We start from the raw sequence: 17,147 nt of genomic DNA, 5'->3' as shown, positions 1-17,147 counted from the left end.
ATCATTACTTGCTAGAAATTATATCTAATTAACTTAGAATGAGGATTGTGTTCAGAATGAGGAGGATTGTGTTCAGTACATGTGCTGCTCCCTCAGCTACACAACACAACACTAATTAATCAACAGAACTTAAAAACCAGGGTTCTACCTTGATCTGGGTAGGTTTTAAAATTCAAGAAAAATCTGGAATTAGTTGAAAAAGTAAAACTTGATATAATTGATGTTTTCTATCAGAATTTTCTCCTCTGTGATCTGCTTCAGCTTGTACCCTTCACCTCCCCTTCTCATCCCCATCATGCCACATTCATACCGAAGCCTTATAGTGTTCAGTTTCTTCAGTGATTGAAATACCTAGACTAGGACTCTAAGTTAGTGTTAAATTAACCGTTAAAGGCAAGGAAGACAGATCTTGAAAGATTCTGAATTGAGAATTACTGTTTACTTAAGTGATAGGATTTGGTCTGCAATTTGAAGGGATCCTGTAGGTGTGATCAAGGGTTCTGATGTTTGGTAGAGAGGTCCTATACAGAAAGTGAAGGGATAACCAAGGGTTCTGATGTTTGGTAGGAGGTCAAGGAAGACAGATGTGATCAAGGGTTCTGATGTTTGGTAAGATTCTGAATTAGGTGTGATCAAGGGTTCTGATGTTTGTTTACTTAAGTGATAGGATTTTGGTAGAGAGGTCACAGACAGCTAGGTGTGATCAAGGGTTCTGATGTTTGGTAGAGAGGTCACAGACAGTGAAGGGATCCTGTAGGTGTGATCAAGGGTTCTGATGTTTGGTAGAGAGGTCCTATACAGAAAGTGAAGGGATCCTGTAGGTGTGATCAAGGGTTCTGATGTTTGGTAGAGAGGTCCTATACAGAAAGTGAAGGGATCCTGTAGGTGTGATCAAGGGTTCTGATGTTTGGTAGAGAGGTCATACAGACAATGAAGGGATCCTGTAGGTGTAATCAAGGGTTCTGATGTTTGGTAGAGAGGTCCTATACAGACAATGAAGGGATCCTGTAGGTGTAATCAAGGGTTCTGATGTTTGGTAGAGAGGTCACAGACAGTGAAGGGATCCTGTAGGTGTGATCAAGGGTTCTGATGTTTGGTAGAGAGGTCACAGACAGTGAAGGGATCCTGTAGGTGTGATCAAGGGTTCTGATGTTTGGTAGAGAGGTCACAGACAGTGAAGGGATCCTGTAGGTGTAATCAAGGGTTCTGATGTTTGGTAGAGAGGTCACAGACAGTGAAGGGATCCTGTAGGTGTGATCAAGGGTTCTGATGTTTGGTAGAGAGGTCACAGACAGTGAAGGGATCCTGTAGGTGTGATCAAGGGTTCTGATGTTTGGTAGAGAGGTCACAGAAAGTGAAGGAATCCTGTACACAAGATCAGGAGGAGGGATCTATAAATGAAATAAAAGGATTTAGTGTTAGGGAGAGAAGGCAGGCAATATGGATTTTATGTCCAGTAGACCGGTCAAATATAGGAGGTAGAATTCTATAGGTGAAATCAAAGGACTTAAGGTCTGGAAGTGAGGTCTTTGAAACACTCTAAGAGGTTTTACTTTTGACAGGTTATAACAGTCAGATTTCACTGAATGACATATTTCCACGAATTAACTGTACAAAACAATGGTGGTATCAGCTGAAGATATGGAAGCATATTGGTGTCACATGAAACCAGCGACATCATGATAAAAAACCCTTGTAAATGCCTATTTCCATCTTATAATGAAATAATGATATCTTATAGATTATAAGGCTTTCCATTGACTTGACAGAAACACAGTGACTCTATGATAGAGTTGTGTTAACTTTTAGTATTTTTAGAATGGGGATGAAAACTTACAGGTCTGTATGTATGCCCTTAAATATGCTGCAGTAGATCAACTTCAGCCATGGAGTAAAAACTTTTTAAGAATGGTGAGACTACTGTTCATTTTGGCCAACTGCTGTGATAATTTGTTGGTCTGCCTGGTAGAGGTTTTGGACAGAAGCACAGGGTAAATGATGCATGTGTTTAATGTATAGACATGAAGAGCTTCAACTCTTACTACAAACTCTCCATGGTCTTTGAAAAAAACATCAGATGAACCATAAATGTTACCAGATGTATTTGTGGTAGTCGCAGTTTTGACAACCATTTGAGCAACAAACCTTTTTATGTTGACCTCAGTAGGTTGTCTGTTGTCCATACTTATCCAATAATAACAAAATCCATTTCTATAATTGAACTTTATGTCCCTTACTGTAATATGGAAAGCAGTGGATTTCAGATGCCAGGCTGAAAAGCGGGGGATTCTGGGAGGGACTGTGGTAAACTGTGGTAAATATATCTGTACTCAGAAACCTTGAAAACGTAACCAAAGGTACTGCTTCTGATGTTGATTTATTTATAGATTTGGGACATGTGTTTCCTGGTCATGAATGAATAAGCAGCTGTATATATATAGGGTGATGTTGTGATTGATCGTCAGAGCAACTGGTGGATACTGTAGACACTAAGTTGACAGCTGTACCCCTTGATGGCCTCGTTCAGTCACCTGTGATTATTGGCCTATTTCATTGATTTGTGTAAGAAATATTTGTTAATATGTAATACCCAGATATAGCCCTGTTTTGGTAAAATTCCTGTCGAAGTTAATGGCTATCAGGATAACAGGGCAATTTTATGATTGGCAGATCTGTGATACTGTCAGTGTGGTGTGGCATGTTACAGCTCCGGTTTGTTTTAGTATGATAAAGTATCATCCTTTTAGCCAGTGTTGTGATGAACCCCTGGTGCTTTGTCATTGAAAATGTTAGAAATTAAGATTCAGATAAATATTAATATTGAGAATGTTTTCATTTTATGGTGCGATTAAAAGTTTTAAGTTACCGGGATCTCATTGTATCTCATTGTGTACTCCTGATAAATCACCTTCAAGAAGTGGAGTGCTTTGCTTTATACACAATTAGTTTCTGGTGTTTATTGAGAGTTGTTGTTGCCCTTGCCTGCCTATACCCCTCATTGTGACACCTGGTCGGAGTCCTCAGATTTGCAGACAGGTAATGGCCTGTTGGTCTTCTGTTTGTCCCTTAATTATCTGACTGACCACTGGGCTTGCCTAATACAATTCGTAATGTGGAGTGGTGATTAATCCCCCACAAGAGTTAAATCGGTCTACTTTTCTCATTCTTTCCCTTCTCTGTCTTGTCCAGGGTTTCCTTCACTACCTGTCATTGGAACTTCATTTTTTAGTTGTGGGTTTACATTGGTGAGATGGTATCAATGTATCAAAAGTAGGTCACTATGATCTGCATTTTGACCTTTGTCCTACATTAAAGAAAAAGTTTGTCTGGGCTTTATCACCATTGCTTCTAGTCACTGAAATATCATTTTTAGCTCACCTGGCCCAAAGAGCTCAAAGGAAATGATTTCAGAAATGTTTCAGACGTACTGTAACTTCTGTATATTAGAACTGATTCTGACATACAAGAAGTACACCCTATATTAGAAATGATTCTGACATACTGTTCAATATTAGAACTTCTGTATATTAGAAATATATTAGATTCTGACATACAAGAAGTTCACCCTATATTAGAACTGATTCTGACATACTAGAAGTTCACCCTATATTAGAACTGATTCTGACATACTAGAAGTTCACCCTATATTAGAACTGATTCTGACATACTAGAAGTACACCCTATATTAGAAATGATTCTGACATACTAGAAGTTCACCCTATATTAGAAATGATTCTGACATACTAGAAGTTCACCCTATATTAGAAATGATTCTGACATACTAGAAGTTCACCCTATATTAGAAATGATTCTGACATACTAGAAGTTCACCCTATATTAGAAATGATTCTGACATACTAGAAGTACACCCTATATTAGAAATGATTCTCACATAATAGAAGAAATGATTTTCAAATATGAGGGGGAAAAATATTTAATCAAACCAATGAAATTTACACAATAACAAATCTTGATTGATGGCCCTAATGTTGGCCGTCTCAAGGAACACAATTTTAACCTGCCTTATTGATTGCATTCAAATTCAAATTTAGTTCAAACTGAAAACAAAATCCAGAGTTGAAACTTGATCATGTCTTTTGAAACACTTAAAGTGCTAAGCAATATTTCATTTTTTTTTCTTTCTAACTAGTAATAGACTAGTGACAGTATTAGACATGGGTTAAAGCATTAGGAGTGCCATTGAGGCTTCACTGCTTTGTAATGGCTAGTTTGATCATTGTTCAAGATCAGAACTACCAAAGTAACATCAAATAAAACATCAGTTTAGAATTACTCCTCTGTGATGAAAAAATAATGTTTTTACTCTCATTTTGTTCTGATTATAACGATGTTCCAGAAATACAGATAATATTTCTTTCGTTTTAATGAAAATGAAGACAACAGGGCAGTCTTTGTATTGTTCTGTTTTCCCTCGGGATCTAAGATTACATTGATAATGTCTAATGTGTAAAATTTTCAGATAAAAGGAGTTTAACATTGAAGGTATCTTTTCAAACAACAGACGATAATGGGTTGTTCATTTTAATAAAAAATCAGTGAGGAAAGAATGAGATGATAATGTCAAGTGTTATACAGATGTTTCATACTGGTAGTACTGTGTTATACACTGTCTGTACCTCAGCTGGTTTTACTGTGTTATACAGCTGGTTGTACTGTGTTATACAGCTGGTTGTACTGTGTTATACAGCTGGTTGTACCTCAGCTGGTTGTACTGTGTTATACAGCTGGTTGTACCTCAGCTGGTTGTACTGTGTTATACAGCTGGTTGTACTGTGTTATACAGCTGGTTGTACCTCAGCTGGTTGTACTGTGTTATACAGCTGGTTGTACTGTGTTATACAGCTGGTTGTACTGTGTTATACACTGTACCTCAGCTGGTTGTACTGTGTTATACAGCTGGTTGTACTGTGTTATACAGCTGGTGGTACTGTGTTATACACTGTACCTCAGCTGGTTGTACTGTGTTATACAGCTGGTTGTACTGTGTTATACAGCTGGTTGTACTGTGTTATACACTGTCTGTACCTCAGCTGGTTGTACTGTGTTATACAGCTGGTTGTACTGTGTTATACAGCTGGTTGTACCTCAGCTGGTTGTACTGTGTTATACAGCTGGTTGTACTGTGTTATACAGCTGGTTGTACCTCAGCTGGTTGTACTGTGTTATACAGCTGGTTGTACTGTGTTATACAGCTGGTGGTACTGTGTTATACACTGTACCTCAGCTGGTTGTACTGTGTTATACAGCTGGTTGTACTGTGTTATACAGCTGGTTGTACTGTGTTATACACTGTACCTCAGCTGGTTGTACTGTGTTATACACTGTCTGTACCTCAGCTGGTTATACTGTGTTATACAGCTGGTTGTACTGTGTTATACAGTTGGTTGTACAGTGTAATACAACTGGTTGTACCTCAGCTGGTTGTACTGTGTTATACAGCTGGTTGTACTGTGTTATGCAGCTGGTTGAACTGTGTCATACAGCTGGTTGTACTGTGTTATACAGCTGGTTGTACTGTGTTATACAGCTGGTGGTACTGTGTTATACACTGTACCTCAGCTGGTTGTACTGTGTTATACAGCTGGTTGTACTGTGTTATACAGCTGGTTGTACTGTGTTATGCAGCTGGTTGTACTGTGTTATACACTGTACCTCAGCTGGTTGTACTGTGTTATACACTGTCTGTACCTCAGCTGGTTGTACTGTGTTATACAGCTGGTTGTACTATGTTATACAGCTGGTTGTACTATGTTATACAGCTGGTTGTATCTTTTAAATCATTTTGATACTTTGGACAAGTTTGAGTTTCAGAGCTTCTCAGTTAAGGTCAATTACTGTTTTTTTTAATTGATATAAGCTTGTTAGCAGCTCTATTCCTTACAGTATTTTGATCAAATCTCAGGCACATACTTACAAAGGACCAGAACATATCATTACTCATTGGTGATGAAGACTGTATTTTAGTATTTTGAGATTGTCATCTTATTTATTGCATTGATCAATTATAAGTAGTTACAGAATAATTGTATACTTTCCCTTTTTTTCCAAATTACCTCCATCAGCACCGTCTTGATAAATATTTACAGTGTAATAGCGTTTTTGAAATAAAACATCTCATTGAGGCAGATGATTACATATCTGAAAAAAAACCCAACAAACTTTAAAACAATGAAAATCTACAAAAATTTCTGAAGGAAATAAATGAGATCCTAACAAAATCAATGGTGTTATTTAAATGTACTTCTCCTTAGGAACTGACATATCTCACAGGATGTTATAGCGTTTGTAAACAGTGGTGATAGGCTGGAGATACTACATACCCTAGGACAGATGTGTAGTAGTGCCCCGTGTAGTTTGTGTGTGGCTTACCTACCCTGCAGTCAGCTGCCTGAAACTGTTATATTATAGAGCAGTGTCTACCCTGTCAGGAGATCTGTTACTTTGACTGTATGGTACAACAGTTTCCTTTGAAGACAAAAGCCCAGGAATCAACTTAGAATGGATTTGTGAGACATATAATGGTAATTTGTGGGAGTTGACATTTTCTGGTGAAAACAAGTCATTCATCATTAGGATACGGTTGTTTTTTAGTACGACACACCAGACAGAAGTAACACTGTTCAGATCACTCCTTACACTGACTTCTGTACAGTACCTTTAAAGGTCTAATACAGATATATTTTGTTGGGTTGTTTTGATGTATGGTGTAATGCACCGAGGATGCAGAGATACAGAGGCAGAAACACCCTACCATTGTGTGTCACGTCCCACTAAGTGAATTATGTTGACATCCGGATGTAAAAAGTGTGTATATTACGAGTACTTAACATCCTATCAGACAGAGAGTGGAACCTGGCTACTTATATATAATTACGATGGGGCTGATTGTGTACATGTGAATGTGAGAGTATGGATTTCTGCCAGAATATCAAGTAACTTGCCTGATTTATGAATGAAAGTCTATTACACACTGAAACGGCGTTTATGTGTAGATCGTGTGTCACAACATATCACCATGATCCTATGGTGGACAGGTGCCGTTACCTATTGTTTAGTTTTTGTATTAATAATATTTACCAATTTTGACAATCAACACCCCTATTGTTGGAGGCAGTTCAGAACAATGAGGTTCTTCTAAATAGGTAGTTCGGTAAGGATTGTGGATAAATGTAACAGGGACTACACCCATCATTATTTGTGCCTTTTATTGTCAACCCGACTGTTAATGTAGAAAACTGAGGTGTTGATTGGAGTTCATCATTTCCAGACAAATTGTAACCCGACATCTGCATAGTAAACCATCTAGGGATTGCCATTGTCAGTTTCCAGTCAACATTAGTAAATTTTTGAAGCAGATTGTTCATCTGTTAGACTTGTACATATATAATGAATCCAGCCATTAAAAAAAAAAAAAAAAGGCATGTGATTACGTAAAGTGAAGTGATTTCTACATAGTTGGACAACTTATGGACTAATTAGTTGAAGTGGAGGATATTGCTTCGTTTAGAAAAATACTCGGTCTAGTAGCTCTGGATGTTTTAAGGCATAGACAGTCTGCAAAAACGCAACATTAATTACTGAAGAGACAACCTTGAGGATATCGATGGATGTGTTAGTTTTAGATTGAATATTTAATGTAAAAGAGTTGTTAAAGAAGCATTCACTAATTGAATAAGGTTCAACCTTGAAATGGAGAGCTTTTTGTTGGACAACATTTATGTGGAGAGTGAGCCTGGTATTGGAGATTACCAGCAATGATCTAAGAACCAATATTGTGGGAGAGATCGGGGGAAGCTGCTTCACCGCTACTAAACCTGGTATTAGCTGCTATTGATTGTAACACTGGAGCCAAGGTTTGAAGTATAGATATTGCCCTACCTCCACTAGTCAGCCTGCACTGCCAGCCACATCTCTCCTGATGACTTCGCCTTTAATAATTCATTTCTGGACTAATGCTTTCAACTGATACACTATTACAAGGCTGGGTTAAGAAGCTTACGTTACAGTTGGCAGATAGATTTTAATAATTTCAGGAAAAGACATTTGAGTATGAACGGTTGGTGTGAAGATTCAATACATCTAAGTGGGAGAATGGATGGTAACACATGAAACACTGGATATTGACTGATATTGATAGTGTGCCTTGTCACTGAGGTTTTATGGGATTCCAGGCAACACAGTCACATTCTCTAGCTAGTCACTACATCTCTCTCTGTTGGAATAAAAGCAGATTCTTCAACAGATACAACCTGCTGATGGCTGGACATAACTATGTGTGGACTCGATGACTCTCCTCCTCACAATCACATGGGGGACACAGATTTCTTGGCAGCTGCAGTGGCTGGAAAGCTCACATACCAAATATTGATATTGTGATTTGGTAGTCCTTGAAAGTTTTATCACAATAGTTGTTTCCAAAGAATCATGGAATAAAGGTATCAGTTTGTAAATAATTTGGACATTTGGAATGTGAACTAGTTTCCATTGAATGCTGGTGTTGTTATCCTTACCAGCACTTTATTGATGATAGCCAGACTTCACGGTGACCATTTATTGTGTACAAGTCTTATTAGTTGTTTTGTGTGAATAACTGACAATGGTGATACAGGAAGGGACAATTGTGGATGATGGTTTCCAATTCTATAAAATTGTGGACAACTATTACTACATGTTGGTAGAGGTGAGTTTCTATATTTTTTAATTTTTTTTATCGTTTTTTTTTTTTTTTTAGTTAGAATAAGATTATGAACATTGAACTGTTGAGATATATGTGAAAGTTCATTCTGGATCAGAATTCGGAATTTTGGTAAAAATGGTTTGTAACATTCATGTGGTGAAAGAAGTTAATTGAATACCCAGTAATGGTATTTACAGGGAAATAGGATACAAACTGATATACAGTTAAAAACAGCACATCAATCGTTTTGTCATTGTTAAGTTTACTGCCACTACAGAGCTGATACAAAAGTTAGTTTAAAGGTATTTGTTAGAATAATGACAGCTTAATTCTCAAAAGGGACAGATGGTGGAGAATGATCAGTTTTTCTGACCAGTTTTTGTGTTATAAATTTGTAAGACGTGTGGAGTTAAGAGCTGTGGAGGAAGGACACTGTATTGTAATATACTGCTGTTTATAACCTTGTGTTGTGATTTTCTGGATCAGTGAGACCACATGGTTCCTCTCTGCTGGGGTGTTGACATTTCTAACTGGCAGAACACCTGTCCCTTATTGTAGACATGGTTTAGGTGCAGTTACAATTGATCAGGATAGAATTACACCTAGGAACAGATTACGGTTCTAATACTTCTGGTCAGGTATACACCCGACATGTAACAAAGCCAAAATGGACGTTTAAAAGTATTACATGTAGCCACAGTATAAAAAATATCATATACAGGTGTGTTCAATCTTTGTAATTGTTTATATGTGGCACTTCCTGGAGTTTTAAAGATGAAAAATATAATATGTCTGAAACACAAATATTGACAGAAGCATAACCAACCTTTCATAATTAACTAAAGGTCACCAGGTCAGAGGTGAAGGTCACAAGTACTTAACTTTAACTGTATATTGATGTAACATCGTGAGTGTGACACTTCTGACTGTGTCAGTACTCTACTGTATGTGATTAATCAGGAAATGATGCTTGTACATTGGTTTGTTGGGTAATCAGTATTAGACTTCACAGTCCTGGTGTTAAATGAAGACTTGTTAATTAGTGAAACACTCATTAGAGAAATGAAGTCTTAAGTAGCAACCCTAATTAAGGTGGCTAAGAATGTTTTAATTTGATCTCACCTTTAACCACTATGCTCTATAATATTGAGGCTTTAGATTTAACTTAATTGATAAAACTTTTGTAATTTCTCTTATGCTTGACATAAGTTATGTTTTGTGTAATATAGTGATTAGCTCTGATAGAATGATCAGACCTAGTCATTGACCCTAGGAAGCTTTCCACTGTGTTTGATCATTAACATCCAGGCGAGGGGAGGGATCAAACCAACATGTGCAGAATCTTTGTCAATGGAAAGGCCATACAAAAAGAAAGTTTGTCTAATTAATTTGTAATTAGTGACAAGTTTTTTTTCTGCCTTTCTCTCCTAGAAGTACCCTTGTATGCAAATGAACTTTCAGCTACTTCAGCTTCACACATTTGTGTAAAAGTGCATTGAGAAACACTTGGATGTTCTATTTTAAATATTCCTTGAATGTTTTAAACCTCTGAATGTTTTAAACCTTTGAATGTTTTAAACCTCTGAGGAGAGATACACATAGAACTCCCCATCAAACCTTTTCTTCTCTGGCTATCAAACACAGTTTGTGATTTGTTTCCTTATAAAACATCTCAGTTTGTGAGTTGGTGTGATTACTTGATAAATGTCTGGGGTAAAACCTATTCTTGTGTGTTACTCTAAAGCTACATAGCCTAATGATTAATACTGAATTATATTGTTTTGAAGTTAATTCCTACTCCAATGTTCAGTTTTCTTTTTCAATTTCACCCTTTGATTCCATTAACCCCGTTGTTTTTGATAGGTTCATATCTAGCTCTTGCACTGTCATCAGGTAGGCTATTAAACTGTGTCTTAAGTCAATCTGTTTTCTGTCTGTTATCACCGTGTAAAAACAGCTTTTGTTACAGCTATTTCTTGAGAAGTACTGCATGGATTTCCTTAAATTTCATATAGAGTCCTCCCATGGTCCCTAGTTGTGTTGTTAATCCTGGGACTAATTGACTGAATGCAATAGTCTGATAGATTTTGACAATGACAGTTTGTTATCACTATTTCTTTACAAGTACTTGATGGATCTTTCTCAAATTTTATATGTAGCATGTGATTGGTCCTCGGTTGTGCCCGTTAAATCTAGGACAATCCAAAAGTTAACATGGCTTCCAGGCAGCCATCTTGGATTTCTTCAAAGGTTTTATATGAATTTTTTTTTCTAATTTCATATACAAGTTCCTCTCCATGTTCCATAGTGCTGCCTTTCAAATTTTGAATCTGATTATAAAAAAAAACAACAACAAAAAAAAAACAATTCTAGGAAGATTTTTTGTCCATGAAGAATTTTCTACCAATGTTTGAAATGTGTACAAGGAAAAAAATGTCTTGGAAAATAGCGAGGGCTAGCCAAGCATTTTTGGATCAAGGACTCGGTATAAATGTAATTTAATGATTGGTACTTAGCTTTGTAATTAATTGAGTGGTATCATAGTGCTGCTATTCCATGGGCTGTTCACTGATGTAAGGGATAAAAAACACATCCAACTTTTGATATAGATAATAAACTCAATTCACTTGCTTTGGTTGTGATAGTAAATGGCATACCTTTATAGTCAAGGCCAGTTTTGCCACCTGTGAAATTGTTCAAAGAGATCACAACTTGAAATTATGTTTATGTGAGGACTGAGACACTGGCTTGTGTTGGTCTGAACTTTATTGCTGCCTAATGAGAGGACACATAGACATGAATCAGATAGAATCTTGGTTACTTAATACCCTATATTTTACCTTTGATGATTTAGAGAAATGAAGGGTTGACAGATTGCATGATTCATGTAGTCCTGCTTGCAGGTGTCATGTTGTTCAGTTCTTCTAACAAAACCAGTCTCTGTTGTACTTTTAAAAAGGGATTTGAGCTAAAAGTACATGGAAAAAATTGTAATAGCTTTTAACTGGAATGAAAAATGTAATGAAAACTGTAAAATAATTGAACTCAGATTTCTTCTCGTTTTTAATTAAGAGTGTTTCTTTGTTTCTTGATCCCCAATTGATCTGCCGCACATATAGGGGCTCACACAATGTGTTCAGCATGAAATAAAATCCCTTAAAATTTAAACTTTTATACCTCATTAGCATGATCAGTTATTTTGAACATTTTCTCCTTAGAGCGTTTGAAATATTCTACAAATTGGTATCAAACTAGTTATTCCTCAAAGTTCGGCTGTAAATCAATATGTTTGGCAGAATAATGAATTCAGGCTTTTCTCAATAACAAACGTATAATTAGCAGGGAAAGTTGATAATGACTGTCTGTCTGATTTATAGTTCAAGAAGTCTGTCAGGTGCCCTTACCTTCAGAAGGAGTCACTGGCATGTTTAATAAGGACCTAAGGGGCCGAGAATATTTAATAAGGACCTAAGGGGGCAAGGAATTTAATAAAGACATAAGAGACCAGAAAAAGTGAGTAAGCAGCCGTTAAAAGTCAGGGTATGTGACACAGTGATCGTCTGTAAAGGACAGGGTATGTGACACAATGATAAAGGACAGGGTACGTGACACAGTGATAAAGGACAGGGTACGTGACACAGTGATAAAGGACAGGGTATGTGACACAATGATAAAGGACAGGGTATGTGACACAGTGATCGTCTGTAAAGGACAGGGTATGTGACACAGTGATAAAGGACAGGGTATGTGACACAGTGATAAAGGACAGGGTATGTGACACAGTGATCGTCTGTAAAGGACAGGGTATGTGACACAGCGATCGTCTGTAAAGGACAGGGTTCGTGACACAGTGATTCGTGACACAGTGATAAAGGACAGGGTATGTGACACAGTGATCATCTGTAAAGGACAGGGTATGTGACACAGTGATCGTCTGTAAAGGACAGGGTATTTGACACAGTGATAAAGGACAGGGTATGTGACAGTGATAAAGGACATGGTGTGTGACACAGTGATAAAGGACAGGGTACGTGACTCAGTGATAAAGGACAGGGTATGTGACACAGTGATAAAGGACAGGGTACGTGACACTGATAAAGGACAGGGTATGTGACACAGTGATAAAGGACAGGGTATGTGACACAGTGATCGTCTGTAAAGGACAGGGTATGTGACACAGTGATCGTCTGTAAAGGACAGGGTACGTGACACAGTGATAAAGGACAAGGTATGTGACAGTGATAAAGGACAGGGTATGTGACACAGTGATAAAAGACAGGGTATGTGACACAGTGATAAAGGACAGGGTATGTGACTCAGTGATAAAGGACAGGGTACGTGACACAGTGATAAAGGACAGGGTACGTGACACAGTGATAAAGGACAGGGTACGTGACACAGTGATAAAGGACAGGGTATGTGACACAGTGATAAAGGACACTTTATGTGACAGTGAGTGACTTTGCCTGACACATTGAGTGACTGCCTGACACAGTCTAAACAAAGATCCAACTTGTTCCAAATGAATGCACTTTGAAAATGTTAAACATTTTTTTCTTTTATTTTCCCCTTAACTCTGCCTATTTGACCACGTAAATGATATTTCTGATCATATTTGATATTCAGGTGTGGATTAGCTTGGTAATTCTGTAACATCACTAAATGATATTGAATCTATTGTTTTATCCAGCGTGTATAATAATCTCATCTACTAAAAGATTTAGTTACAACTAGCTGTAATACAGATTTAAGGGGTACAGCAAATGCCATGATTTAAAGTAGGCGGTTCCGGATGTTGTTTCCTTGTTCGGCTGGATACCCTTAGGTACGCAGGGCAGTTGTGTCTTAGATTGGATCAATACAAGGTAAACAAACACATCAGCTTTCGGGTATGTTTCTTCAATGTATTATGATCTTCATCGACATGTTTCGGAAGCTCTTGTGGTTGTTTACCCAGTATTGATGTTATACAAATACTCTTTGTCTTTTTCCTAAATGTTTTTTCTTTCAACATTTATGCCAGGTGTGTGAATGCCCGAGTGGGTGTAAATTGTTTGAAGTGTATGGAGTCGTGTGGTTGAATGAGTTGTATGAAGTCCTATGTAGTAATGATATATAGTATATGTATGTATCTTGCTTGATTGATGTTGTCATTTGCTGTAATACAATATTTCATTGAATTTGATATATTAACATTGGATAAGAAAAAACTAATATAGGCAATGTGTTTGCTGTTGTCCAATCCCTTTGTACAATTTTGTGCCAAGAAACTTTGTTGAAATTGAAATGTCTGAACATGGAAATGAAATTATGATGTGCCACAAATTTGTTTCTGAAAGCATTTGCTTGAAGTGAGAATACTTGTAATTTTCTTATTTTTCATCTGTTATTTGTCAATTTACTTAAAATTTGCAGCTTTAATCAATTATCGTTATGTGCTGTGAGCAAATTGTTGGGGAAAATTGATCATGATATCAGCAAAGACCCCATGAAGCTTTCAGGCCAGGTGTGCACATTGTCTTGCTTGCGTTAGAATCACGAAGCTTTGCATGTGGTAGAGTCACATAGCCTTGCATTAACAGTCACAAAGTTTCCAATGTGCCAAAATCACGAAGTCACTCATGTGACAGAGTCAGAAAGATTCAGGTAATACTTTTAACCACGATATGTGCTCGAAGAAAATTGACAGTGTAATGGTAAGGTAGTGAAAAGCATTTTCTCTGTATGTAATGGCCATCTTAACACAAATTGTGCCGTGTAGTATTTCTATCTACGTACATATTTGTTATATCCTGAAGAAGAAGCAGGGTTATACATTTTTTAATAATTTGACTTTAAGTGGTTCCCTCTCAGTTTTGTTTATTTTCAGTAAAAATTATTTTCAATTTAGTTTCCAGATGTAATGGATTTAGATAAGGATGCCACCCCATGATAGACTGATCCAGATGCTGTATAGAACTTGTAGTACAAAATAGAACTTTAGTTGTAGTAAGTGGAGGGCAGTGTGATACACCAGCTATCAAACATTATATATGTGATAGGCTATAGTGAAGTGGGTAAATCTGGGGTGCATTTAATGGAAACCTAGTGAGGAGTTATAGAACATCCCCACTCAGTACCTTATGTATGGGAAGATTTATCACTTCTTTGTCTTTTTGGGGTAGGGGGAGCACATCCCATCGCTAATAGGAAAGATCAGACTAATGAAAATTGATCTGGACAACATGCTGGTGGAGTAACCATTAATGTTAGGGCTGTAATCCAGTTGAATAGCAGATATTTGTATCAAGTTGATCTGGCCATTTAATTGCTTTGAGTGACTGTCTGTCCTTGGAAAACTAACCTAAATTTTATATAGACATTGTAAGGACAGTTGGATTTTTGACCAATTTTTTTCTACGATGAATATTCCCATTTAACAATGAAACAGACTTTTCTTTTAAGATTGTAGCAAGAAAATGTATAATTTCTATAAGAAGAAAAAATGCCTATCAAAGTATTGATATTCAAAAGTTATCAATCTCAACTGTGGTTCATTAGGGAATTTGTGGAATTTTGAAGATGAGTCCATCAACATTCCAGGAAATTGTTTCGATTCAATTGACAAATTTCTCGTGATTTTTTTCCCCTCACAGATTGACCTCGACTGAAATTCTTCATAGCAATGCTACCACAGTTCCATTAGACAACACTTCATTTTTTATCTTAAGCCTAGGAAAGCTCATGAAATGAACTGCATTTTTAGTGGCTGCTAGACATCCCGGTGACCACATGAATCTCCAGGAGTTACATTGTGGTGCACAGTGTGTGCACTGCACGTGCTGTTGTAAAAATATTTCAGGTTTAATCTCATCAATTTTTATATTGCTCTATCATGAGCTGTGATCTGTCCTGAGTAGAGAATTTCTAATCAATCAGACACGTTGGAGCTCTGGGCCTCAAAGGTAGGCCAGACATGTTTTGTAGCTTTTGTCCAAGGTCTAAAATTTCTAATCGATTTAACGAGAATTTGATACTCAATTTCATAAAACGGGTAACACAGCATTCAATCCGCTTCAGATACCCAATGACTGATCTCAAGTATTTGCATAAAACCATAATTGCATCACATTTCTGGAGTTAACTTAGTAGTGTTGTCCTGTTTTTCTGATTTGAGTTTTCCGGAGGTAACTTAGAAGTGATGTCTTGTTTCTTCTGAGTTGGGTTTTCTGGAGTTAACTGGCGTCCTGTTTGTTTCCAATTTTATTTGGTTTGGTATTTTTGTCTGACAGCAAAATTGATACAGTTGATTGTTATAAGGGCCCCATATCCCCATACCATGTCAACTTGTTTTTACATTTTGTTTAAATTGATCCTCAGATGATGCTGACCAAATGTTATTTTCCTGTCAGTTCAAAATCCAATGAGCTGAAATTTTGTGGGAAGGTTGAGAAAAAGAAATAAGTAGTGAACTTAATCTGATATACTTATCTGATTGTCACACGATCATCATGGCTTTTCAGATGGCTAGGTGGTATACTGACTTTCATTGGAGCCAGGTTGTATACTTCCTAGCAAAGCTGCTGAATCCTGATTTTATGTGCACCTGAATGAATTTTACATTACAGTAATCTATTATGCCTTCAGCTCAACTCGGTTTTTAGAAACAAAGTGAAAGTGAAAGTAGACCTATATCCCATGGTGACTGACATCACTGTGTCTACAGTGACTGAGTATGCAGAAATCAACATAAAGATAAATTATCATCCATTATGATTTTTATTGTTACATAATGCATTTTTTATTTAACATCAATATGTCACATGTGTTTCATTTAGTAATTGGTTTGACTATTATGGTTGAGTTAACTTCCAGTTCTTGTAAACCTTAATTAGCTAATGTTCAGCCATTAAAATATTTTATCTGGAAAATATCATAATAAGTGGGTTTAACAGTATGTAGATGACTGTTTTGGGCATTGTCCCTATTGTATTTTTCAAGGTTGCATGTAAAATTCCTTGATGCAATCGGACGTTTGATACTAATTGTTGTATGTGATGTGGTAATGACTACACTGGAGGACATTTCTAGCTCACTAATATCTCGCCCTAATTATCAGTACAACAGCTAGAGGAATGAATTAATGTTTGATTCTCTTCCTACGTGATGATCACAGTAATTTGCTTCGTATGCCTGCGTGGCTGTGTAGTACCCATTGTACCAAAGCTCTGAACACAGTCCTATTTATAATCAACTTTCAAGATTGATTAAGTTTCAGCAAATAGAGGGAAATGCACATTTGTACAGAAAATCTGCTAACCATCTGCTATGGTCAGTCAGGGTCAAGTGGTCAATTTTTTTCCTGGTCAGCTGATAAGGTGTGTAATGAGGTGGTGAGAAGAGCTGACCCTGTTGCTGGTTGGGTCGATATCCAGTATCCTGATTATTCACTTTATGATATATGTGTATG

General features: G+C 37.0%; 1 protein-coding gene across 1 annotated transcript in view; it reads left to right on the top strand.

Moving 5' to 3' along the window:
• The first annotated feature begins 8,617 nt into the window (after nucleotides 1-8,617).
• The window catches only part of LOC132553825 (serine/threonine-protein kinase mig-15-like), a 47,866-nt gene continuing 39,336 nt past the window's right edge, over nucleotides 8,618-17,147 (top strand). Inside the window, exon 1 of the mRNA XM_060218104.1 lies at nucleotides 8,618-8,701. Within this exon, the coding sequence (XP_060074087.1) occupies nucleotides 8,618-8,701 (84 nt within the window). The remainder of the gene's footprint in view (nucleotides 8,702-17,147) is intronic.

The sequence above is a fragment of the Ylistrum balloti genome, unplaced genomic scaffold, assembly GCF_031769215.1.
Source record: "Ylistrum balloti isolate Yb309-2 unplaced genomic scaffold, AGI_CSIRO_Ybal_v1 Utg370358, whole genome shotgun sequence".
NCBI classification, from domain to species: domain Eukaryota; kingdom Metazoa; phylum Mollusca; class Bivalvia; order Pectinida; family Pectinidae; genus Ylistrum; species Ylistrum balloti.
Note: the sequence above shows the minus strand (reverse complement) of the source record. Positions and strands in the feature narration are given on the sequence as shown.